The sequence below is a fragment of the Phyllostomus hastatus genome, unplaced genomic scaffold, assembly GCF_019186645.2.
Source record: "Phyllostomus hastatus isolate PE091 unplaced genomic scaffold, TTU_PhHast_1.1 phas_contig_150, whole genome shotgun sequence".
In the NCBI taxonomy this organism is placed as follows: Eukaryota; Metazoa; Chordata; class Mammalia; order Chiroptera; family Phyllostomidae; genus Phyllostomus; species Phyllostomus hastatus.
Genome location: NW_025333611.1, coordinates 832,436 through 855,414, shown reverse-complemented (window position 1 = coordinate 855,414; position 22,979 = coordinate 832,436). Strand labels below are relative to the sequence as shown.

The window sequence follows — 22,979 nt, the reverse complement described above, 5'->3', positions numbered from 1 at the left end:
TGCAAGGGGCAGCCGGGGCCAGGAGAGAGGCGCCTGATGCTCCAGGAGCTTCCGGGGGCCGCACCGAGGAGGGTGCTGTTTCTGGTATTACTGGTATTGCTGGTGTTTCTTGTGATTTGGGCGTTTTTGCTGTTTACTGGAGCTTTGCTGCAGTGTCATGACGTCCCAGTAGGGATCGCTACCAAGTTCTCTAACCTTGTATCTTAGGGTACGGAGACTTGCAGTAACTGACGGTTATTGGGTTGGTGAAAAAGTCTGTATGTTTTTTTCTGTAAAATAAAAGGCACATTTTTCATTTTCACCAGCAGCTTTATTGATTTGGGTGTATTTTGAGCACGTCGGCTCTCTCCCGCTATTGGCTTCCAGTGGGTAGAGTTCAGGGGTGCTGCTAAACATCTCCCTGTGCAGAAGACTGCCCCACAGCAAAGGGCGATTTGGCCAAAATGTCAACGGTACCCAGAACCTTCGCGAACCACTTTGACACGTGGGGTCAGTCACAGCACCTCCGTACACGGCACAAAGCTTTCTCCCCCTGCGTTTCAGCTGCGTCTGCGTTTTTACCTTTCGTGAAATAAAGCGTGACGTGCTGAACACGTTGCACACCCTCCCCCGCCGTCAGTGCTGCAGCGGCTGCACAGGAACTCGCGACCCCGACTCTCTCAGGAAGCGCACGCTGGCGCGGCAGCTGCTGCAGTGCGGCCTCGCAGAGGCGGTCCAGGTGGGGCTGAAGACAGCCTGGCCTGCTGGGGCCCGTGTGGAAACGGGGAAGCAGGCGCTCTGGCCTGCCCGACCCTTCCTCCCCTTCTGCCCACGGGGGTCGGCGGTTCTCCCCGGGACCGAGCAGAGGGCACCTGCCGCGGGGCGGACGCGGGGCGGGGTCTGGCGGCTTTCCTCCGTGGAGGGTCCAGGAGCGAGCGCTCAGGGCTCCGTCCGGGGCCTGGGAGAGCTCCGCTGCCAGGGCTCGGCTCTGCCTCTGTAGCCCCACACCGGGCGGCCAGCGCCCGCCCTGCCGGCCTGGCCGTGGGACGTGCCGTGCGGGAGCAGAGACGACCGGGACGGAGCCGGGACTGAGGCCCTTGTTGTGGGAGGGCTGCCGCAGACCAGACATGAGCGAGTGGGGGTGGGTGCTGGGGGGACGTGGTGTCCGGGGTAGGTGGCCTGCCGACCCTGCGTGGGGCCCAGGGCTGGCCTGCCGGCGTGGAGCCCTGCCCACTCTCGTCGCCGCACCTGGAGACCGCCGTGGGGCTTCCCGCACACACGGGGTCACGGCCATCACGTTCATCACGTTCTCTCCTCCTCCTCTCCGGCCTGGGAGAGTCTGGCCACAGGACGGGACCTTGTTCGAGGTCGTTCCTGCAAGTGACCAGTGCTCGGCCAGGTGTCCGAGCGCCCGTCCTGCCGGGCTTGCCGTTGTGCGGCGGTGTCACTGCGGGCTGGAGGCATCGGAGGGGTGCCCAGCTCCTGCGGGACGAGTTCAGGAGGGTAGTGCCCTCCCGACGTGTTCCCGGGGTGGAGAAGGGCTCCTTTCTTCCTCGGCTTCCTTCCTTCCTGCAGCCAAGAGTCCTGGCAGCAGGTGCCTGGCCCTGTCCGCTCTGCTCAGCAGATGCTTGTTGGGCGCGGACAGCGTGGCAGACACCAGTTGGAGACGCCGCCCTGCTGTGTTCCAGGCCTGGGAGTCAGAGTGGGAGGGTCGGGGAGCCCCTGTGGGAGGGAAGACGGTCTTTCCGTGAGGGGGCGGGCTACCAGAGCGCGGCTGGGGCACCTCCTCTCGTCCCCCGTGACGGCCGCGCCACGGAGGGGCTGGCTGGGACCAGGCTCTGGCTGCCTGCACCTGAGTGGGGTCGGGCGCGGGGTCGTGTCACCTGCCGGCCTCCCCTGGTGGGGGGGGTGGGGCGATGTGTGAGCCTCGTCCGTCCCAGCCGCCCGTCCCCCAGGCTGCCCCGGCTTCCTGACTGCGGGCCACGCCTCGGAGTCCCGTCCCTGCTGCGCCAGCAGGAGCCACTTCCTCCCCGTGGGCGCGGGGCTGCGGGGCCTGCTGCATTTGGGGGCTCCTGTTCCTGGCGGGCGCAGCCGCGGGCTGGAGCGCTTTCATTTGCTGACAGCGCTTGCCAAATTAATTTTATTTAATTATCTCTCAGGGCTAAGCTTGAATACATTTTGTGTTAAATTCACAGTTTCCCCCCTTTCTAAACGAAATGGACTTCATATCCTTGTTAAAATCTGATTAAAACTAAAATTGAGTTTTTTGAAGTCTGATTGTTCCATGAAATGGAATTTTTAAACCTAATTATGGTTGGATTTGCATATGCTTTTCAGCACCATTGAAAAGAAAGTGGAAATAAATTTATTAATGACTTCCTTTTCCGTGGTTTCCTCGGGGTATGCCCTTCTCCCCACCCTCCCTGGGAGGGGGGTGCTGCAGACTCCGCTCCCTGCAGGGTCCGCTCCCGGGGAGCCTGCTCCGCGTGCTCCGCCTGCCCTTTGCCGCTCGGCCAGTTTGGGTAGCCCATGGGGGTGCCTGCATCGCCCAGGCCGGCTCCCTGTAGTCTGAGCTCTGGGCTCTGAGGGGGAGGACCGGGGAGGGAGCGGGGGTTTCGGCCTCTGGGGCCTCCCGTCTTGGGCCCAGGTGTGGGTTCGTAGTTACTGAGCTGCCTGCACCCTGGCTCTGGATCACGCTGGTGTTTCCAAAGGCGCAGACGGACGCACTCTTCCTCACCCCACGGAAGTAAGCGAGGGGCTTTCAGAGGACCGCCTCCGCGTTCTTTGGGAAGCGCTGTGCTCCAGAAAGGGTGCATCCTGCTGCCTGGTCCGACTCTCCCGGGGGCCCCAGGCCCCTCTGTCCTGCCACGGGGCTCCCCCGCAGAGCTCCGCACAGCACTGCGGGCTGCCTTCTCGGAGTCCTCGGTCGGGCAGGTCTGTGCTGGGGGCAGGTGCGGGATCAGGGCAGTGCCGGGTGGGGCCGGGCTGGGGTGCGCCTCTGCCCCAGGGCTGTGGGGACGCGGTGATGGGGGTGGGCAGCCCCGAACGCCCAGTGCGCGTCGTCGTGCTCGTGAGCTTCCCTGGGCCGCCCCACTTGCCGCTGGGCCCGGCGTCGGCCCTGGTACCAGCGGCCGGTGGCTCTGTGTCCTGGTGACCTGGTGCGGTGGGGACCCTGTCACCTGTGCTGTCGTCGTGGGGCGGCAGCCTGGCCTGCTGGGAGTGCAGGGCCTGTCCCCCCGGCCTCCCTGCCGCCTGCCTGCCAGGCGCACCGTCCTCAGGCACCAGGACCGCTCCCCTCTGGGGGGACCCGCTCCTCTCGGCAGGCGGGGCCTGTGGCGTGGGGCTCCGTTCCGCGCGCTCTCGCACGAGTACGCGTGTCACGGAGCGCGTGACGCAAACAGGTGACGAGGTGAGGGGACGGTTTCCCACGGTGCCCACGAGAGGCAGCCGCTCCCGAGAGACTCCTTTTCCTTGGTTTTCAGCGTCGCTCCGTGGGCTAAAAACCCGGCTCTGTGCGTGGGGGCCTGTGGCCTCCCGCTCTGTGCCGTGAGTCTCGGCGCAGGTCCCTGGAAGCGCTGGCCGGGGGCTGTGCTGGCCGCCGCCCCGCTGCTGGGACCTGGGGTTGCGTCTGGCCTGGCCCACCCCCCCACCCCCCCCCCCGCGGAGAACAGCACAGAGGGCAGGCCCCGAGCACACCTCTCCTGTGGGAACGCGGTGGGAGGGCGAGTCAGCCGCACGACTGCGTCTCGCCCCGTGTGCGTCCTTCTGCAGCTTGACCCCCGCGGAGGGTGAGCCTGGAGTCTCTGCGCGCCGTGGCCCTGGGGCTGGACAGCTGGCCCCTGCTCGCGGCCTCCCCCCACTCTGGGATCGCGCTCCACCCCCACGGCCCCAGAGCTCCCCGGCGCGTCTGTGCCCAGGACCACCCCCCCCCCTGCGCCCTGCCGGGAAGCTCCCCGCCCCCGGCTTCTCCCGCAGGGCTCCCGTCCCTCCGGGGGCAGCGTCCTGGGTGGGGGTGCGGGCGTCTGCTCCCCAGTCACTCCTCTCGCTGAGGGGCCCTGCCCTGCTCTCCCCCAGGTCCGCTGCGTCTCCCTGGGGTCCTGTGCGGGGCTGAGAGCGTGTGGTGGTGAGGGCTGCCTCCCTGGAGTGTCTGTGCCCGAACAGGCCGCCGTCCCTGCGGCCCCTGCGAGAGGGGCGCCGAGCCCACTGCCATGGGTGCTGCAGCCCGCTGCCTCTGCTGGAGGGCTCCTGGCGGGTGGGCTGGGCCGGTCGGGGGGCGGGGGCAGCGCTCAGTCTGTCAGCGGGGGGCTGTTTCGACCCTCGAGCACGAGAGTCATGGCCAAGAGCAGAGCCGTCAGGAGCACCTCGGACGTCTCAGTGTGGAGTCGGGGGGTGGGGGGAGGTGAGCCTCGACCGCCCCTCGGTTCACAAGCCCACGTGGGCCCCTCGGTGCCCCCACTTCCCGGAGGCTGACCGCCGGGCCCCCGGGCCCTCCGCTCACGGCTCAGGGTCAGTGCGCCCGGCCCACGTCGTGCTTGGGCTGGCTGGCCGGCCGCCCTTCGGGGCGTTGGAAGCGCCAAGAAGATGGGCTCTTCCAGAGAGCGAGGGGGCAGGGCGAGAGAATGGCGGCGTTTGCTGGAAAGGTTCTGAGAGCTTTTTTTAGCTCACACGGTTCAAAGAGCGCCTCTCGTTAATCAGAAGAATATTCCAGCATCCCGGAGGTGGCCACACAGCCTAATTGGAGCCCAGGCTGCTTTGAAGTCCTCGTAATCCTGCCTGAGCTGGCAGAGAGAATTCGAAGGCAGCGCATGTAGATGTGAAGTCTCTTCACTCTGTTTACGTGTGTCTGGGGACCCGTGTAATCCGTTTCCCTGAAACGGTTAAGCCGGGTTGCTGGCTGGTGGACGGCCGGGTGACAGCGGCCTTCTTTAGGTGGGGCTGGATGCCCGTCCCGGGCAGGGCTGCAGCCGCTCTGGGGCCCCTGGACGGGCGCGGTCAGGCCGGCGCTGCCGATCACGGCTGTCCGCGTGCGGGTCCCGTGTGTGAGACGGAGCTGTGGCTGCGCCGACCTTGCGCACCAGCCGCCCTGACCGAGGCCGGCACCGCCGGACCACGGGGCCTCCTCTCCCGCAGAGGAGCGCGGACTTCTCCAGCCACTGGCCGCGGACTCGCCTTCCCAGTGGACTGTGGGTGTGCCTGCCGCCAGCAAGCCCGGCCCTGCTGCTGCAGCCCCAGCCTGGCTGCGAGGGCTTCCAGAAGCTGCAGGCCCGGGGCCCGGCCAGTCTCCTCAGAGACCAGGCCCCTCGCCCTCCGGGCCCTGGCCCCCGCCCCTCCGCCCCGGCGGCCTCACCCCACGCAGTCCTGCGGAGCCTGCAGCACGGCGCGTGCTCGGGGCGCAGGCCGCTCCCGGCTGTGAAAGTTGGGAACGCCGCACGCGCAGGGAGGGGTGGACGCAGCCCCCGTGCCTCCTGTCCCACCTGCACGCTGAGGGGCACAGCTCCTGCGAACGCCGTGGGGCTCCCCCGGCCTCCCGCCTCCAGTGCCAGGCGGCCCCCCCCGCCCCCACCGTGTTCATGGTGCGGGTTCACGGCGCGCCGACGCGCTCGCCCGGCCCCGCTCCCAGGAGGTGCTGCCGTCCACCTGCAGCGGCCTTTCCTGCCGGTGTCGCGCCCCACCGTGATTACTCGGGTTAGTCAAGTACCAGGGGGGCTGGGGGAGCACCAGCGTGGGAAGACAGCCGTGTTTCTGGGGGAACAGAGTTCGGAGCTTCGGGAAGTCTCAGAGGAAAACTGCCGAAAGACTGCTGTTGAACACAGCAACTGGCTGGAAAGAGTAAGGAAGCCGTAACATGTGGAGGAAACAGAGTTAGAGTCATGGATTACGTTTTGTGGCTTGTGCAGAAAGTGTGAGATGAAACTCAGATTAGTGGACTCACGGAAGTCTGCAGCTTGGGGAACGACTGTGCGTTTGTAGTGTTTTGAGTTCACGCGTTGGACGTGTGAAGAGTTTGTTCCGTGCGCCTGCCGACCCCGGGGGCCGACTACCAGTGCTGACCGTTCCCCCGAGAAGCCTTTTACTGGGGCGCTTCCGCCCCCTCGTGAGACAGGCTGCCGTCACCGCGACCCGTGGCTCCGGTCGCTCAGGCCGACTCAGGACCGCGTGGCCGTGGAACTGTGTGTGGGCGCGTGCCGGGGGACCTTCCTCTTCTCGGGAGACGTCTCCGGGCTGCCGGGCTGCGGGAAGCCGCCCCCTGACCCGGCGCCGCTTCCTCGGCGCGAGCACCAGAGCCCTCTCAGCAGGCATGCTGCCGGGCGCTTCTAGCCCAGCAGGGCCCGATTTTGTCTCGTTTCTCCTTCCGGACACTTCCCCGCCCGTGCAGACCGGTGCCATCTACTCGCCTCCTTCCCCGTCTTCGTGGCGGCGGTGGCGCAGGGCGCTCACCTACGAGGCCGCGCCCCTTCGTCTCAAACAGATGCCCCCGTGCGCACGAGCACCCCTGCTTCCCCGGCACGGCTGGGCGGGTGGCCCCGCGGGGTCACGTCCAGCTCCGGTGCGGGCAGGTTTGGCCGGGCAGCTGACGGTCGCTGGAAGCCCCCTGGCGGGCCGGGCGTTGTCTAGGCGCAGGGCCAGGGGGAAAGCGGGCGGAGTCCGCAGTTCCTTGCCATCACGGCGCGAGCGTTCTGGCTGAGGCGGAGAGACCACCAACACCGTGCGCGGAGGAAGGGGCAGCGCCGACAGCGGCTGAGGTGCGGCACCTCCTGCGGAGGGAAGCGGTGCAGGGCAGAGCGCTGGGCAGGCCGTGGGCGAGGGAGGGAGGCCTGCGGTGTGGAGCCGGGGCCCGCCCGGGGGCCCTCGGCGGCTCTGGGAAGAGGCCTGGTGGAGCGGACAGGGAGCCGGCCCCGGGGCTGCCTGGGCGAGGCCCCCAGGAGGGGCAGCCGGAGGCCGGAGCTGGCCCGAGCCCACGGCAGGCGTCGGTGAGGCTGCACGGCTCCCCCTTGGCCTCGGGGTGGGGTGCTCGGAGGAGTGCTGCCCGGGCAGGCGTGAGCCCCGACTTGCACTGTGGGCGACCGCGCTGTGGCGGCCGTGTGGGGAGCGGGCTCCAGAGGGGCAGGGGCCGGGTGAGGGGACCGTCGCGCGGCCCCCGCTCTGGTCCGGGGAAGGAGGGCGGCCCGGCGCCTGGTGCCCTGGTGCTGCTCAAGGGGATGGGCGGTGGGGGTCTGGTCTGAGGGCGGCTCTGACGGGGCTGCCGGTGGGCCGGAGTGGCTGGGCAGGGAGCCCCGGTGTGTCCGCCTTTGCTTGGCCCGGAGCCAGCAGGGGCGCGGCTGCGTCTCTGTCTCCCAGACGGAGAAGCGGACGACGGAGCAGCGGACGACGGAGCAGGGTTTGGGGAGGAGGGTGGGCAGGAGCCTGGCCTGGGGCGGGGGAGGCGGCACGGCAGGCGAAGGGCTCCTAGCTCCAGAGTCCGCAGCCCCGGCCGGACACACGCAGCCTGAGTCTGGGGCTGGGGCCTCGAGGCTGCAAGCAGCCCAGGGAGGAGCTGGGTCTGGACTGGCGCAGGGCCCCCAGGATGCAGAGGCCAGCGCAGGGCTGGGGGGGGGGGCCCATGCGTGGGGGTGTGCTGGTTGGGGGGCCTGGGAGGAGCTGACGCTCCGAGGCACTGCGAGGTGGCCCTCTGCACCCCTCTGTGGAGTGCGGAGTTGCTGCCTGGTCCTGGTTGTCGCTGTTGCCTTCGTGTTAGAAACGGCCGTGCCGGGTCTCCTCTTTCAGACCCGTCCGCACAGGTGCTCTGGGCGTCAGCCAGAGCCCCTGCCTCTGCCGACAGTGGCCTCGAAGTAGCTGCTGCTGGGGCTGGAGCTGCCTTCCCTGGGAGGAGTCTGCTGGGCCGACCCCGTCCCCGGCCTCGCTGTTCTGTGTGCCTCTGAGGTGGAGTCAGGATCCCGCTGCCCGTGGAACAAAGAAACTCCCCTCTTTCCCCTTTCGGGCCCGTCAGCTAGAGGTGAAGGGTTCGCAGCTGCAGCCAGACTGAGGAGCAGCAGATGCCACAGCCTGAGCTGCGGCTACGACTGCCACTGCCCTGCCATCCCCGGCTGGAGGTGGAGGGTCCCGTGGCCCCCTGAGCACCTCACGCCAGGCAGCAGCTGAGAGGCGGTCCTCCTGTGGGCGGGCCTGCGCCGTTCTGGGGCTGGAGGAGCACTCGCCCCGTCCCGCCCGCTGCAAGAGGGCCCCCGACCCCGGGAGCCCCTTGGCCAACACCCTGAGTAGCTCTGACCCCAGCAGACCCAGGGAGGGCCCTGGAAAATAAACCCTCTTCCTGGCGGTCGGAGGTGCTTTGGCCTCTGGTTGTTGATTTCATGGGAGGTGAAGGCTGTGCTTCTTTAATAACCCTTATGCCCCGGCTGGTGTGGCTCCGTGGGCTGAGCACCAGCTTGCGAACCAAAGGGTCGCCAGTTCAGTTCCCAGTGGGGGCACGTGCCTGCGTGGTGGGCAAGGTCCCCAGTAAGGGGTGCACAAGAGGCAGCTGCACATTGATGTTTCCCCCTCTCTCCTTCCCTTCCCTCTCTCTAAAAATAAGTAAAACATTAAAAAGTAAGCCTTCGTGGTTCCACGTTCGCACCTGGGGCTCCCAGCAGGTGCCGGCAGTGTCGCCACGACTCCCTCCGGACAGGACAGTCCTGAGTCCCAGGGCGCCCTGGCCTGTCCCCTCCTTTCCCCGAGCAGTGGGCGCGAGTGAGACAGTTGGCCCCGGGCAGCTCCGAAGTCGCAGAGCGCTGCTCCGGAGGGCGCCTCTCGCTTTCCGGGGCTGGTGCTGGGGCCGAGGGTCTCGAGGGCGAGGGGGAACGGAAGTGGAGGTGCCGGGGCTGCTCCTCCGCTCCAGGGGCAGGGCGCACGCGCTTCTGCCCGTCACACGGCACCTCACGGCCGCTGCACAGGGACCCCATTTCCGCTGTGAAGTGAAGCCAGACTTACAAAAGGCGTTTCCCCAGTGGGACGCGGGACGTGCAGGCCGTGCTTTGTGCTGGGGCCGGGGGAGCCCTGGGCAGGTGCCCGTGCTGAGGGTGTGCTCTTGGCCCGCAGGACCCCGGAGGACCTGTCCCGGTTCGTCGTGGAGCTGCAGCAGCGGGAGCTGGCCCTCAAGGACAGGAACAGCTCCATCGCCAGCAGGTAGGCCCGGCGTCTGGCTGGGGAGGGGCCCGGCTCCGGGGCCGCTGTGCGGCATGCTTCGCTGTCCCGCCGGCCTTGGCCTGGGCGAGCCCCCATGTCGGCCCCCGTGTCTGCCCCGGGGCTGTGAGACCCCGCGCAGGGGGCGCGCTGTGCCGGGCACCGCTGCGTTTCTGGGGGTGGGCCTCCGGGACCCGGGTCAGGAGCGCCGTGTCCTGGTGGCGGCGGGGGCTCCGAGGGTCCCCGTGGCGTGGGACGGTGGGCCCGGCTCCGGCATCTGGGAGGTCCGCTGAGCCTCTTGGGGCCTCCAGGATGCGGCCCGCGCTGCGGCAGCCGTGCCTGCAGCGTGCGGAGTGGCCTTCCTTCCAGAGCCGCTGGTCCGGAGGCCCAGGGCACGCGGCCTCTTCCGGGGCCTGGGTGGGCGCTGTCCTCCCGACACGCGGTGCACGTGTGTCTGCAGCACCGTGCCCGCCTCGGTGCCGCCGGTGCCCTGCCGGTCGGCCCCGTCCTCACGCTCGCTCCTCGGCGGCGTCCCCCTGACCTGCGGTCACTCCAGACCGCTCACCCCGCTCTGCCTTCGTCCCCACGGCCAGCCTCTTCTCAGCACTGCCCGCCCGCCCCGACAGTCACGGGACAGGTCCCCCCGAAACGCGTGTCAGGCCACGTCCCTCGGCGGTGTTCCCGGGGGGGCGGACTGGTGCTCCTGTCCTTTCTGCTCCCGGCATGTCAGCCCCGCCCTTCCCCCCCAGGCGCTGTCCCGCCTGCCCAGGCGCGGCCCCAGTGGGGGCGGGCGAGTGGGCGCCTCCGGAGCCCCGCCAGCTGGCGGGGTGCCCCGGCCCGGCTGCCGCCCCTGGTCCCGTGCTCGGCTGGGACCCGCACCGCGGCAGGCCCGCGGCCCAGAGCTGAGTGCGCAGCGTCTGCCGGACGGCACGCTCGGCTGTTGCGCGTTCAACCCGAGTGGCGTGGTGTCTCGTTTCCCAGCACATGGCGCCCGGGAAGGCCGCTGTCCGGCCGGCGGTGGGCAGGGCCCCTCCCTGTGGCACCCTCCCGGGCGGGCAGGCGGTGCCTGCGAGGCCCCTGCCCTCAGCAGCGTGCGCTTTCTTCCTCGACCCCGGGCGCAGCGCTGCTGTGCGCCGGGCAGGCCCTGGCCGGGGGGCGGGGGTTGGGGCGTGCACATGTGCACACACACACACACACACGTGTCCTGACTCGGGTGGGAGTGTGAGAAAGCGTGGGGCTGTGTGTGCAGCAGGAGAGACGTGTGCTCCGTGGCTGCGGAGTGGGCCGGCGGGCGGCGCGCAGGCGGGCGGGGGGCCTGCCCGGCTCGGCCGGCCAGAGGAGGGAACCCCCCAACCCCCCGGAAACCGGAGTGGACGGTGCTCGCCTGGGCGCTCCTCTGGGCCTGCGGGGTGCTGCTGCCCCTCGCTGACTCTGCCGCCGCCCGGGGCACGCTGATGACCGGGATGCTGGCCCCGGCCTCCGGCCCCTCTTCCCCCCACGTGGGGTCTGCTCTGCCTCTGCGCAGGCCTCCTGTCGTGTGGAAGCTTCTGGAGGGCGCACACGCACGCCGGCACGGGCTCCTCCTCGGGGAGTCGGGGGTGTCCCCCTCCCTCTCTGGGGACTCGGGAGGACCTGCGGCGTGGGCCGGGCCTCTGGGGCGCCTGCGCGGGGCTCCCCTCCACTCTGGTGCCCAAGTCTCCTTCCTCCTTGCTTGGCCATTGGGCCGGAGAAGAGAGCCCGGCAGCCCCCGGCCGCTGTGGCTGAAGGGAGGGACCAAGGCCGTCTGGCCGGCCTGCGGGGCGCCGCCCTGCCTGCAGTGCCGCGTTTGGCCGCGAGGTGGCGCTGAAGCACCTGAAGCCGCGTCTCCCGCGCAGCCCCCCGCGCCTCCCCCGGGGCCTCCCGGAGTGGAGCACGGTTACCGCGCGCAGACGTGGGGGGGACAGTGAGAGAGGGCGAGGGGGGCTGGCCCGAGGACAGGCACTGGGGGAGCTCGCCAGACACGTCCCCGGGGATGGCCCTTCTGCCCTGCCCTCCCCTCCTGCTCTCTCCCCTCGCCGAAGGAAGGTCGCGGTCCCCGGCTCCCCCAGAGACCCTTCTGCAGGCCCCACACGGCACCTCTCAGGGTGGGCTAGACCGTCCACTGTGTGTGGGCCTGGGCCCGTGGGAGTTGCTGTCGTTCTCCAGACCGTCTGGCTCCGCCCCTGAGACGAGGCCCCCGCCACCCCTCGGAGACTGCCCTGGCCCTCCCGGGCCCGCGGGCAGTCTGGCTCAGGGTCCCCACTTGTGCGGCTGCGGGCGGGGTGGCCTTCCATGGGCGGCTGGGCCTGGGGCCCGCCCTGTCTGGGGCGCACCGGACGGCAGCGGCAGAGGGCCCCCGCGCCTCTCCCAGGCTCGTGCGGAGCTGGCGTCGGGACGTGATGGGCGGACCTTCCGGCCACTGGTGCTGGGGGAGGGGGGTTAACTCCCCAAAGGACACGTCACAGCGCGGCTCCCGCGTTGGGGCGGGCACTCGGCCGGCCCCTCTCTGCCATGGGGTGTCCCGGGACAGCCACGAGCGCGGCACTCGTCCACGGCCTGGACGCAGGGGGCCTCCTGCTGGTGCTCCGACGTGGGCTGCGGCTCAGTGCGCCCAGCGCAGGGGCCGAGGGGCGGTGTCCCCCGCAGGCTCCGAGGTGACGCCGCTGGTCCGGACCACAGCGGGAGCAGCCTCAGGCTCCCGAGGGCAGGGCCGCGGGGCTCTCGGGGGAGCCTGGCCTCACCGGGTCGGGGTCGTCGGCCGCACACTTCCCAGGCCCGCACTCTGGTGCGTGCGCCCCCGGGCGCTGCTCCCCTGGGGCGGCCCGTGTGGCCCAGCACGGGCCCTGCCCGCTGCCAGCCGAGGCCTTCGACCGACCTCTGGTCCTTTCACGGAAGGTGCAGACCAGGAGGTGCCGACTCTCTGCACGGGGCTGTGGCCCAGCCTCTGTCCCTATGCTCAACGCCGTGGAGCCCGCTTACCTGCGGTGTCACCTGGGGCCTGGGGACCGCCCCCCACTCCCCGGCTCTCCCGACCCTGCCCGGGGTGAGGCGGGCCTAAGCCCTCCCTCCGCGCCCCGTCACCGCATTGCCTGGGGCGGGCGAGGGGCCCGCGTTGGAGGTGGCCCTGGCAGGGGCACTAGATTTCGTCCCTGTGGCTCTGGAGGTGGCGGCAGGCGGGGCCAGCCTCCGGAGGGCAAGGGCAGGCTGCGGCCGAGGTCGGGCCAGCTCCACTCGACCGGCCGCAGCACCCAGCTCCCCACCTGCCTGCACCGCCAGAGCCCGGGTCCCTCCCCAGCGAGACAAGCCGCCGAGAGACAAGCCGCCGTTGGTGCCGCACGCCCAGACTGTTTCCTGCGGGGTTCGCATTTCCATATTTAAAGTGGCATTTGCATATTCATAGGTCTTTTAAATAAGTTTTATTGTTAAGGGATGTGGAAGTGGATAAAATGTGAAACTTCCCCTTGTATTCAGGCGCTGGAAAAAATTCATCCTCAAAATGAAATCAGTTTCTGAGCAGCCAGCTCTGTGGTGGCTGCTGTAGGAAAACCGCTCCGGAAGCCAGCGTGTTCCAGGTCCACGTAGCCGTGCCCTTGTCCCCTCGGCGTGGGGGGCCGTCTGCACCTGGCCCGGGGGCCTGTCACTCCTCTGGGCGTCTCCTGGCCGGGACCCTGACATCTCCCATGTCCCGGGGACCGTGCCCCCGTGCCCCTCTTGGCGATGGATGTGAGGTGGTCAAGACTCAGGTTTTGGAGGTGGCTGGGCTTTTACCCAGGTCTGCTGGGTGGCCTCTTGTGGGTGAGTCCTGCCGTCCCCAGGAGCTGGCTGGACTCTTCCCTCCCTCCTCTTCACCCTCTGCACCAGAGGGGCTGGTCACTAGGCTGCCCCCGTCACTGCGGCCCTGCATGTGCGGCAGCTCGGGGCCTGGAGGGAGCCCCGCTCTGGCCCGACAGCGGCTTGAGGGTCGGTGTGGGTGTGGTCCTGAGCCATGCCCAGCCCGCCCTCAGTCTCGGCTCACTGGACCGGGGAGCCCGGACCACATGCTCTCGCCGCGTGGGTGGAGCAGCGTTCCCCGGCCGGGCCTCCGTGGGTGCCTTCCGCCCAGGCGAGGGTTCGGGCGCACCGAGGAGCCAGAGCATTCGGAGGCCGGCCGAAGGGCTCCCCCACGCCACCCCTTGTGCAGCAGCGGACACTCCGGTGCGGCCCTCTTCTGCTCGTGTCCACGTGTTGGAGGGCGTCTCCAGTCTGACACCGCCGTGGCTGCGCGTGGGGAGAGCCGGGCCCTCCTGCTGGCGACGCCCAAGCGCCCTGGCAGCTCCACGTGGACTGCGGGGGCCTGGGGCGGGGGCCATCCTGCTCAGCCGGGAGGCTAGCGCTGCGGGGGTGCGGGGCGGGGGTGGGGGGGGCGCGTGACCGAGCGGGAAAGCGCACACGGACTCCTGGCGCCCGAGTGCGGGCGCAGCTCTCGCGTCCTGCGCCGGTCTCAGGACACTCTCCTGCCTGGTGGGCCCGGTGACCGACACCCAGCAGGTCTCCCTCCCCCGGTGGCTTCAGCCCCACGACCCGGCAGCTGCGAGGGACCTGGGGCGGTCACGAGGTGGCAGAGCGCCTCTCTCTGAGGACGCAGCCGAGAGGCCTCCGTCGGCTCGTGGGAGGACAGGGCCCGTGGGAGCCGACCTCGGGCCGCGGGGCGGGTCCCGCCTCCGAGGGCTCGAGATCCCGCCGCAGACCGGACGGCACATCGGGGACAGAGAACCGCGTGTGCGTGCGGCACCTGTCGCACCCGGAGCCCGACACGCCCTCTTCCCCCGACCCTTGCGCTGGCCCTGTACCCGGGGGGCGGGGGGGACGCCTGCTCCTCATGCTGCAGCCGGGTCCCCCGGGCCTCGTGGGCCCTTCCTGTCGGCGGTCGGTGTCTGCCTCCACCGCCTGTGCCCCCCGCCCGCCGGTGTTGCCGGTGCCGCTGTCTCACACCAGGTGTCCAGGGGGCAGGGGCTCCTGAGGGTCCGGCCACCCATCTTCTGACCTCCTCCGGCGCCGGGGTGGAGAAACCCAGCTCCGCGGACTCCGTCGGAGGGACGGCATGGGCTTGCTCGGCCGGGCAGCTCTGGCAGGCGGTCGGCTGGCTCCGCACAGTCCTGGTCCCGGTGCGGCAGACGTTCCCGAGGGGGGCGCTGGCCCCTGCCCGCCCGGGAGGGGCTCTCCTTCTGCCCGGGAGGCTGGGGCCACGGGGCCTCGCCGGAGAGCCGGAGGTCACCTGGCAGGGCCGGGCTCGGCTGTGCTCCCGAACGCCAGGGCTTTGCGGGTTCCCGGCGGCCGCTGAGGGGTTAGTGGGCGGGGGAAGGCGTGCTGCAGACGCCGGTCCCCGGGCTTCTCTTGGAGGCACAGGTTCCCGGGGCTCCGCTGAGCACCGCCCCCTCCTGCTCCGCACCGCACGTCTGCACCGCGGCCCTGGGAGCGCACACGCTCCCGCCCGCGCCCCGAGTCCTGGGGCCCCCCCGCGCGGACGGACGCCTGCTGAGGGCGGGGAGCTCGCGTGTGCGGGCCCACCAGTCAGCGCGCTCCGTCTCTGAGCGTCAGGACGAGAGGTTGCACAGTCACTTACAGTTGTTTTTGTAGTTTCATTGAAGAGGACTCGTTACTTCTTCGTGTAAAAGGGGTTTGTGAGAGATACATTCCCTGCCCTGGCCGGGTGGCTTACTTGATTGGAGCTTCATCCCGCGCACCAGAAAGGTTGCAGGTTCGATCCCCGGTCAGGGCGCGTGCAGGAGTCAGCTGACGGGTGCTTCTCATTCGCACAGTGTTCCTCTCTCCCAGATAACTGAGCAGTTCTGCTTGAGAAGATGCAATGGAGAGAATTACACGGCTTCACACTTTCCCGGGGCTCCCTACGTGTGCCTAGTGGAAGACAGCTGGCTCTCACGTCTGCGTTCGCTCCGTGAGGCGCCGTGTGGGTGGAGGACGATCTGGCCCCACACGGATCTGCGGTCGGAGGAGGGGGGGCCCCTTGGACCTCCGTGACCTGCAGCGCCGGGTCGCTCCGCGCGGCACTGCTGGTGCTCAGAGCGCCGTGTCGTGCGGACGGGGGGCCGCGTGCCAGCCAGTCTGGGGCGCCCCCTGCCCCTGGCCTCGCCCTCTGCGTGGCGTCTCTTCGAACTCCGGGTTTGCAGTTGGAGGGCCCTGGGCAGCGTGTGTCCATTCGAAATCCGAGGACACCAGTCTCTCGGCACCCGGGGAGGTGTCCCGAGGTTCGGTTTTCTGTGGGGAGGCGCCACGCACATCTCAGGAAGGGGGCCCGCGGGGCCGCGTGTCGGGGCGGGCGAGCCTGGATGCCTGCATCGCTGCCAGCAGGACCGCTGTTCCTCGCCGGGGTTCCTGCTCGGGAGGACCGGGGCGGGGGACCGACGGGGCTCTGGTGAGGCCGAGACGCGGGGGTCCCAGGAGAGTCCCTGCTGAGAGAAGACGGCGGCTCCCCGGAGGGTCTTACGGCTGCTGGGCGCGCTCGGGCTCGGGGCTGCCGCCGCCGTCCGAGCGGGCAGGTTCTCCCTGTCGCGGCGCAGAAGCGGCGTCTTGTCACACATCCCCCTTTCCTCCAGCGGAGGACCCACCCTGCCGCTCCCCCGCCAAGGTCAGGGAAGGGGGCTCAGTCCACGCCGCCCTGGGAGGCGCAGGACAACAGGGAGGACCTGAGGCCTGTGCGGTGGGAAGGAAGGAAGGAAGGAAGGAAGGAAGGATCGTTTGCAGATGGCGTGAGTGCCTACACAGACACCCAGAGAATCCGCCGAAACACCCGGATCTGACAGGCGGTTACAGCAGGTTGTGGGGTCCCAGGTCGGCACGGCCGGGTCCGTCGGTCCGCGGTGCGGCACAGCGAGCAGCTGGGACTTGCAGTCACGAACAGGTGCCGTTGCACAGTGCCGACAGTCCTGCGCCCCCCCCCACAGGCCCAGGTGGAACGACACGTTCAAGTGTAAACGTCACAAAGTACGTTCGAGACTCTCGCAAGGAAGTGACAGAACTCCGAGGAAAGGACCCGAGAGGCTGTAAGGAGACGCGGCGATGCGATGCTCCACGGTCCCGGACCGGAGACCCCGCCTCGCCAGCCTGTCCGCGCTCCCACCTGCAGGGGCGCGCGGGGCGGTGCGGCCCCAGCCAGGCCCCAGCGGGCGTCTGCGGAGGCGGCAGACGGCTCCCGGGGCCGCGGGGCTGCCGGTGCCGGGCTCCAGGACGAGCTCCCCAAGCTGCGAGGCTGCTGTGAGCGGGACAGCGCAGCGTCGGTGCAACCGCCACCGACAGACCCGCGGGGCAGAACTGCGGGCCCAGGGAGACCCCCCAAGCACGGCCTGCGACCTCTGACAGAGCCCCGAGGGTGGCACTGCGACCGACGGCAGCATTCTGGCCAAGGTGCCGGGGCAAGCGGACCTCCACGTGCCGAGCAAACCAGACGAGCCCGGAGCGTGTTTTCCGTGGGATCCACGGGGTGGGCCGTGGAGTGGCAGGGCGCAGCGGGAGCGGGCCGAGCGACCCTCAGCTTCTCAGTGGCCACTGGACGCGGCGTCACGAGCGCCGTCTGCGAGAGAAGACGCTGGTCAGCTGGGCTGGATCCGGGCAGGGAGCTGCTGCTCGGGGGGGACCAGCGCGGGCGGGAGAGGGCGTCTGCAGGGCACACGCCTGACCGGGGCAGGCGGGGCATCCCCGTCCACAGAGAGAGAACTACCGAACAGCTAGAAGGTGGGCAGAAGGCCTGGCCAGGCTACCCCCCAGGGGGACGCTCCTCGGACAGCAAAGCAGCCCCCGGGGACACGCTCCTCCCCCCGCGTCACCAGGGAAGTGCAAATGCCACTGCACACCTGTCACGACGGCCAGGGTCCCGAGCACGGGGACACCCACGGGTGCGGGGACCGGGGCGCTCGCTCACTCGCTGCCGGTGGGGGTGCGGGCGGGCGGCCCCTCGAGGGCGGTCGCCGGTTTCTCACAGAACTGAGCAGACGTTCACCGTGGGATCCACGGACCCCACTCCCCGGTGTTCGCCCACAAGGAGTGAGAACGCACATCCTCGCAGAAACCTGTGCACAGGTGCTTCCTTCAGCTTCGTCCACGGCCACCGGAACGGGAGACCCACCCCCCCTGGACGCCCTGCAGCAGGCGGCGGGCAAACAGGCGAGGCCCGGCCGGCGGTTGGGGGGGGGCACCCTGCAGCCCTGAAGGGAAACGAGCTCTCAGCCGCGACCAGGCCGGAGGGACCCCCCAGCGCACGTGACTCGGCGACGAAAGCAGGGTGACGAGGCCGCGTGACGCCACGTGCGTGACGTTCCGGAAGAGGAGGCACGAGTGGGGACAGAAGGGAGGCAGGTGGCCACCAGGGGTTAGGGACGGTGGGAGTAGACCAGGCAGAGCCCACGGGAGGTGCCGTCTGGGAGAACACTCGGTGGACGTGTGACACTCCGTGTACGTGTGACACTCTGTGTTTGTAGAAGTCTGTGGGACCCACGGGCGAGGGGGGCCCCCGTGTGAGCTCTGGATTTGGTCAGTAACTGTGTCGGTGCTGGTCCGCCCTGTGGCAGCGGCTCCACGCCGGTGCAGGCTGCTGACAGCAGGGCCGGGGGGCAGGGGGGTGCACGGCACGCCCTGGTTCCGCCCGGCGCTCTGTGGACCCGAACCTGACCTGAGAAGCAGGTGCCAGCCCCGAGGGTGCACCTGGAGAAGCAGCTCTCCCGGCGGCCGGACTCCCGGGGCTGCTGCGAGGACGGCTGTGTCTGGCTCCTCTGTGGCGGGGGGACGGGAGAGGAGGCTGGAGAGGAGTGGGGCCCGCCCCACCCGCCTGGTGCTGCCGCCTCCGGCAGGGGCCCTCGCTCGCTCCCGGTGAGGTGGCCGGCGTGCGTGGGCGGCCCCACGGGCCGTGAGGGTGCGGACTCTCTCGGGAGTGCCCGCCCCGCCCCAGTGTCGTGGGGGGCAGGTGGGGAGGCGGGTCGGCGTCCAGCAGAACAGGAAGCCCCGAGGTGGGGAGGGGCGGGGGGCACGCCTGGGCTGGCCGGCTGGCCTCTGCTCACTGTGGGTGGGGGCCAGCCCCAGGGACGGGGCTCAGCGGGAGGCAGAGACGTCCCTGGGAATTTCAGACTGGTTTAAACCCCCTCCGACTTAGCAGTTAGTCTCGGCGGCTCCTTCCTGCTCCTGCAGCACGCTCAGTGTTCTTTCGTTTTTATGCTCTGCTAATTTTATTGTCTTTCCATATTTCCTTGCCGTAAACGTAACAGATTTTATTGTGCTTAAGCCACTTTAACGTAGCTTCTGACAAAGGCCGGGGAACAGGGCGGGTTCTGCTTAGAGCCCTTGTCCTCCCATTTGCAAGCGCTGGGGCCGGGACGGCCGGGCGGCCCGGGAGCCCTGGCCCGGGGTGACTGCTGCCGCGGGACCGGCCCCTGCGGGGGGCGCAGCAGAAGGCCCGAGCCCTTTCCCAGCTGCCGGCGCAGCGGGAGAGGCAAGACCCCCTCTCTCAGGGTCATGTTGGGAACCCCACACCGCGGCATCCTGGGGAGGGGTGACTTGCCCCCAGGTCAGGCCTGGGGGCCCAAGGTCATGGGGTTCCCACGGCCCCCCGCCCCCCGGATGTCCTGTGCACGGGCAGAGCTGCGTCTCACCCCCAGGGCCCAGGGTCAGCGCGAGTATTTCTCAGCTCTGTCCTCTCCGCCGCTCGTGACGGGCCGTGTTGGGGGCGGCCACCCCTGCGTGAGGCCGGAGCAGAGGAAGCAGCCCAGATCAGCGTGGCTGCAGTGTGGGGCACCCCCCCCCGCCGCACAGCCCCGCCAAGGCCTGGGGGCCCCTACGCAGCCGGCTCTGACAGCGTTGCCAGCCGCTGCCTCCCAGGGGCCCGTCACAGGGAGGGCTGCTCCCAGGGGACCTTTTGTGGCAGTTTCATGATGTGGCCACTGTCCTTCTTTTTGTAACTCTCTCTCTAGTCCGCCCTCGTCCTAGTCACATGGCACCCTGGGTGGTTTGTCTCTGCATGTGCGGGTGGCCCCAGGACTGTGCCGCAGTGCCCCAGGGCAGGCTACTGGCCGGCCAGTGGCCACCCTTGGGAGCTCTCTGCTGGCCTGGCGACACAGTGCTCCTGGTCTGTGTCCAGCTCTCTCCAGAGATCCAGGGCTCTGCTGGCCAGCTGGGCGCCACGTCCCTGGGCACTGGAAAGGTGAGCGGGGCGCAGGCAGGGCCTGGGGCCCTGGTGCAGACCTCGGGCCCCGGCGCCTGCTGAGCCCTGTGTGCCGGCCTCTGCTGGTGCCGTGATGCTGTCCGCCATCCGGCAGGGCGTGCGGTCCTGTCTGACGTGCCCAGACACCTGCTCTGGGGACAGGGGGGCTGCGGGAGGGCAGTGTGTCCCCTGAGCCCCTGCCGGGCCTCACGCGGGGCCACGAGCTGCGCGGGGCAGCTGCTGGGCGGGGCGGGCCCACGGGAGGTGGCGCCTGCTCTCCCGTCAGACGCCCTGGGCTCCTCGGCAGTGTCCTCCCTCTGTCGCGGCCCCCGGTCCCCTGGCCAGGCATGGGAGACGCAGGAGCGCCGGGAGCCCCCCTGCAGACAGGCTCTGGGCAGGTGTCCGACCACCGCGTCTGTGTGTGCAGGCAGGTGCCGGTGCCGGCGCCGTCCCCGGGGCGGCGGGTCCGTGGGGACCCAGCGCCCCCCAGACTGCTCCTCCCAGCTCTGTGGGACTGGCACTGGGCGCCACAGGGCATGGCCCGCCTTGCAGGTCGGCCCCCGGAGCGGGGCAGGCCCTGGCGGCCGTGCCCTGTGGACGGAGGCGGCCCGTTCTCCCCCACGGGCTCCTCTCGCGGGCCGTGCTGCCGCCGCCACCTCCCTCTGGGGTCCCTGCGGCAAGGCCCCCACCCGGCCCCTCGCAGTGGTACGGGGCCCTGAGCACCTCTGTCTGCTGCCTGCCCTGCCCCGCCCGGGGTGTGCCCCCTGCGCAGCGCCCCCCCGCCCCCCCGCACCGGGAGCTGTGTGCCCCGCACCGCAGCTGCCGGCCCTCTGAGGGGTGCGTGCGGTGCCTCTCCCTGCCACCCTGCTCGGCTCTCGGGACGCCCAGCCTGCCTCCTGCTGCCTCCCTCCCGCCCAGGCCTGTCTCGGCGCCCCAGGCAGGGCCTGGAGCTGGCGGCGGGGGGCTCACCCATGGCCCCCGGTCACTAGGAGCCCCTTCCTGAGGGAGGTCACACGGGAACTGGCTGGCGGCCACTGGCTTGTCTCAGAGACAGAACCACAGTGTCAGCAGCCACAGGGACAGCAGGCCGGGTGCTAATTGACCACTTCTTCGGAGCTGAGTGCTGGCTGGCTTTCAAGTCGGTGCTTTGAGCTGGCTTCTCAGGTAGTCCGTTTCCCGAGGCTCGGAGGCTGGACAGACGTCAGGGCTCTCTCCCGTCGTTGTCTCCTCGGTCTGTTTCAAGAGCTGCTGGTGAGCGCCCGGCAGGCCGTGGGGCGGGAGCCGGGGCAGGAGCTCCCGCAGCCCCGCTGCGTCGGTGGGGCTCACACGCTTGGAGTCGGGCTCCTGGCGGTGCAGGAGCCCGTCTTCTGCGCAGGACGCCCCATGGAAACCCGTGCCGCCTCCTGGCCCGTCTGCAGCCGCTCCCAGGCTGGTCCCTTGGTGGGCCCGCCTGGACAGCGAGCCCTCGCCTCTCTCCAGGGGACGCTTTCAAGTCCGTGCCGAAACCCTGCCCTGGAGACACGGGGTCTGAGTCACAGACTTGGAGGGCCTCAGCACCCGGTGTTCTGGAGCCCCCGGGTGGACCCCGGGGGCCGGAGGGGGCAGCAGGGGGCCCTGGCAGGGTGGCCCGGGCCTGGCCGGGGCTCCCCTCCTCCCGCCCACGCTCAGAGCACGGTGCTGGGCCTGTGCCCGCCCCGCCTGTCGCTGTCCGTCCTGGCTGCACGTGGCCTCCGGCCCCGCCCCGCCCCGCCCCCTCCCGAGGTGCGACGCTCCCTCCCTGCCTGGGTTCCCGCCGGGGCTCCCCGCCCTGCGGGCCCTGTCCCGGCCTGCCCTGGCCTGCAGCGCCTGGGGGTTCTCTAAAAAGGTGGCCATGCTCCTCCTCTCCGGCCCCACCTCTGGGGCCTGCGACCAGGGTCTGTAGCTGGCTTTGGGGTCTGCCAGCTGCGAGACCTCGGTGTTGCATTTGACCTCTCTTTTGGCTGCCCCACCTGGCGAGGCGGGTGGCCCTGGCCCTTCTAAGGGCTGTGGGAGGGCTCGGGGCTCCCAGGGTGCCCGGCTCGCCTTTCCCCTGGCCACCGTTAGGCCACAGTTCTCCTGGGCCCCCCAGTGGTGGCCGCTCCGCTGCCTGCCTGGCCCTGCTGGCCAGCCAGCCTGCGTTCTCACTCGTCCGTCCCCCGCGGTTCTGACCGCCCCTCCCCTGCAGCCCCCCTCCCGGTGAACACCAGCAACGCCCACAAGAGGCTGCCGCTGATTGTGTCCCTCGTCCCAGGAGGGTCGGGCTGCCGCCCCCGGCGCCCCCGGCATAGGCAGCAGAGCCCCAGGCCCTTCTCCCCGGGCCCTCACCCGTGTGCCTGTCACGTCCTCACTGGCTCTGGTGGAGGAGTTTCACCTGGTTTCTGGTGGCTTTTTGGGTGAGGTGACCGGTCCTAGGTCCTTCTGAGGGACTGCCCTGGTGGGGACTGGCGTGTGCACGCTGGCGGCCACACGGTGTCCGCTGGCCCGAGAGCGAGCCCCGCACTTGGACGTGGAGCTGCTCCCAGCTGGGGGGCTGGCGGCGGGGAGCACGTGCGCAGAGATGAGGCTGCCCTGCCAGCGCCCCGGGGCCGGCCGGCCGAGAGCCTGCGGGTGCTGCCCTGAGGGGTGGGGGGCGCTCTCGTCCCGGGGCCTGGGGCTCCCGCAGCATCCGGCCGGGAGAAGGGGCCTGTGGCCACCGGCTGCCTGTGCGGTCTCTGGTCTCCGGGCCGGGCTGCCCCCACCCCCTGCCCCAGTCACGAGCACAGCTCGGCCCTCGGCACCCACCTGGGCCTTAATGGAGAGCCGGGCAGGGGCCTGGCTCTCTCGGAGGGACTAAAAGCTTTTGCCAGAGAAACAAAGGGTGCCGGCTAATTGGTGGCTTCATTTATTTATTTCTGGGCCCGAATGGTAAACAGCTTTGCTTCTCGGCTCAGCAGGAACAGATTGGGAGCACTGGCCTGATTGATTCCTCACCTGCAGGGACGCACGACTGGAGGGAATGTATCGATTCAGCACCTCCTGCCAAACCCTCTCTGAAAGAGGCTTAATTGCCTCCAGACCAGCTCCCCAGCACCGAGCGCCGGATGCCGCTGTCACTCAGCGCGGGCTGCCGCCCTGTGAGTGGAGCCCCTCCCAGGGTGCGCCTTGGGAGGGGGGCCGGCCTGCGGGTCCAGCCCTGACTCGGCCCAGGAAGCGTGTGCGGCTGCGAGGGGCACAGGGAGCAGGGAGCCTGCGGGGTGGGGGTGGGGGGGGCCGGTTTGGAAGCCCGGCCGTCACCGTGGCAAGCAAATGCGGGGTGCGTCCGCTGGGGGTGGCGGGGGTCTGTACCAGCCTCGGCCGCTGACAGGCAGGAGTGGAGCTGGCGCGCCCACCCCCCCTGCACCGCCCCGGCCGTGTGGCTGCTGGGGCCCGCAGCCTCGGTGCCCACGCCGGGTCCGAAGGTGGGGGTGGGGGTCGTGACCGTGGCCTTGTCTTGCGCGCTTACCCCTGTGGCCGGGGTGTGGTGGGCGGACAGTGTCCCGGGACGGGAGGGCGGGCAGACGGCCAGGCCCCCTCCGGGACACGCACTGGAGATGGAGCAGGGACGCCCCGTGGACCCAGGGTGCCGCACGCTGCGGGTCGGCTCGGA

The 22,979-nt window shown here is 69.9% G+C and overlaps 1 protein-coding gene across 1 annotated transcript in view; it reads left to right on the top strand.

Moving 5' to 3' along the window:
• The window catches only part of MAD1L1 (mitotic arrest deficient 1 like 1), a 108,463-nt gene that overhangs the window by 20,048 nt on the left and 65,436 nt on the right, over positions 1–22,979 (top strand). Inside the window, exon 10 of the mRNA XM_045824591.1 lies at positions 9,052–9,138. Coding sequence (XP_045680547.1) covers positions 9,052–9,138 — 87 coding nt within the window. The remainder of the gene's footprint in view (positions 1–9,051; positions 9,139–22,979) is intronic.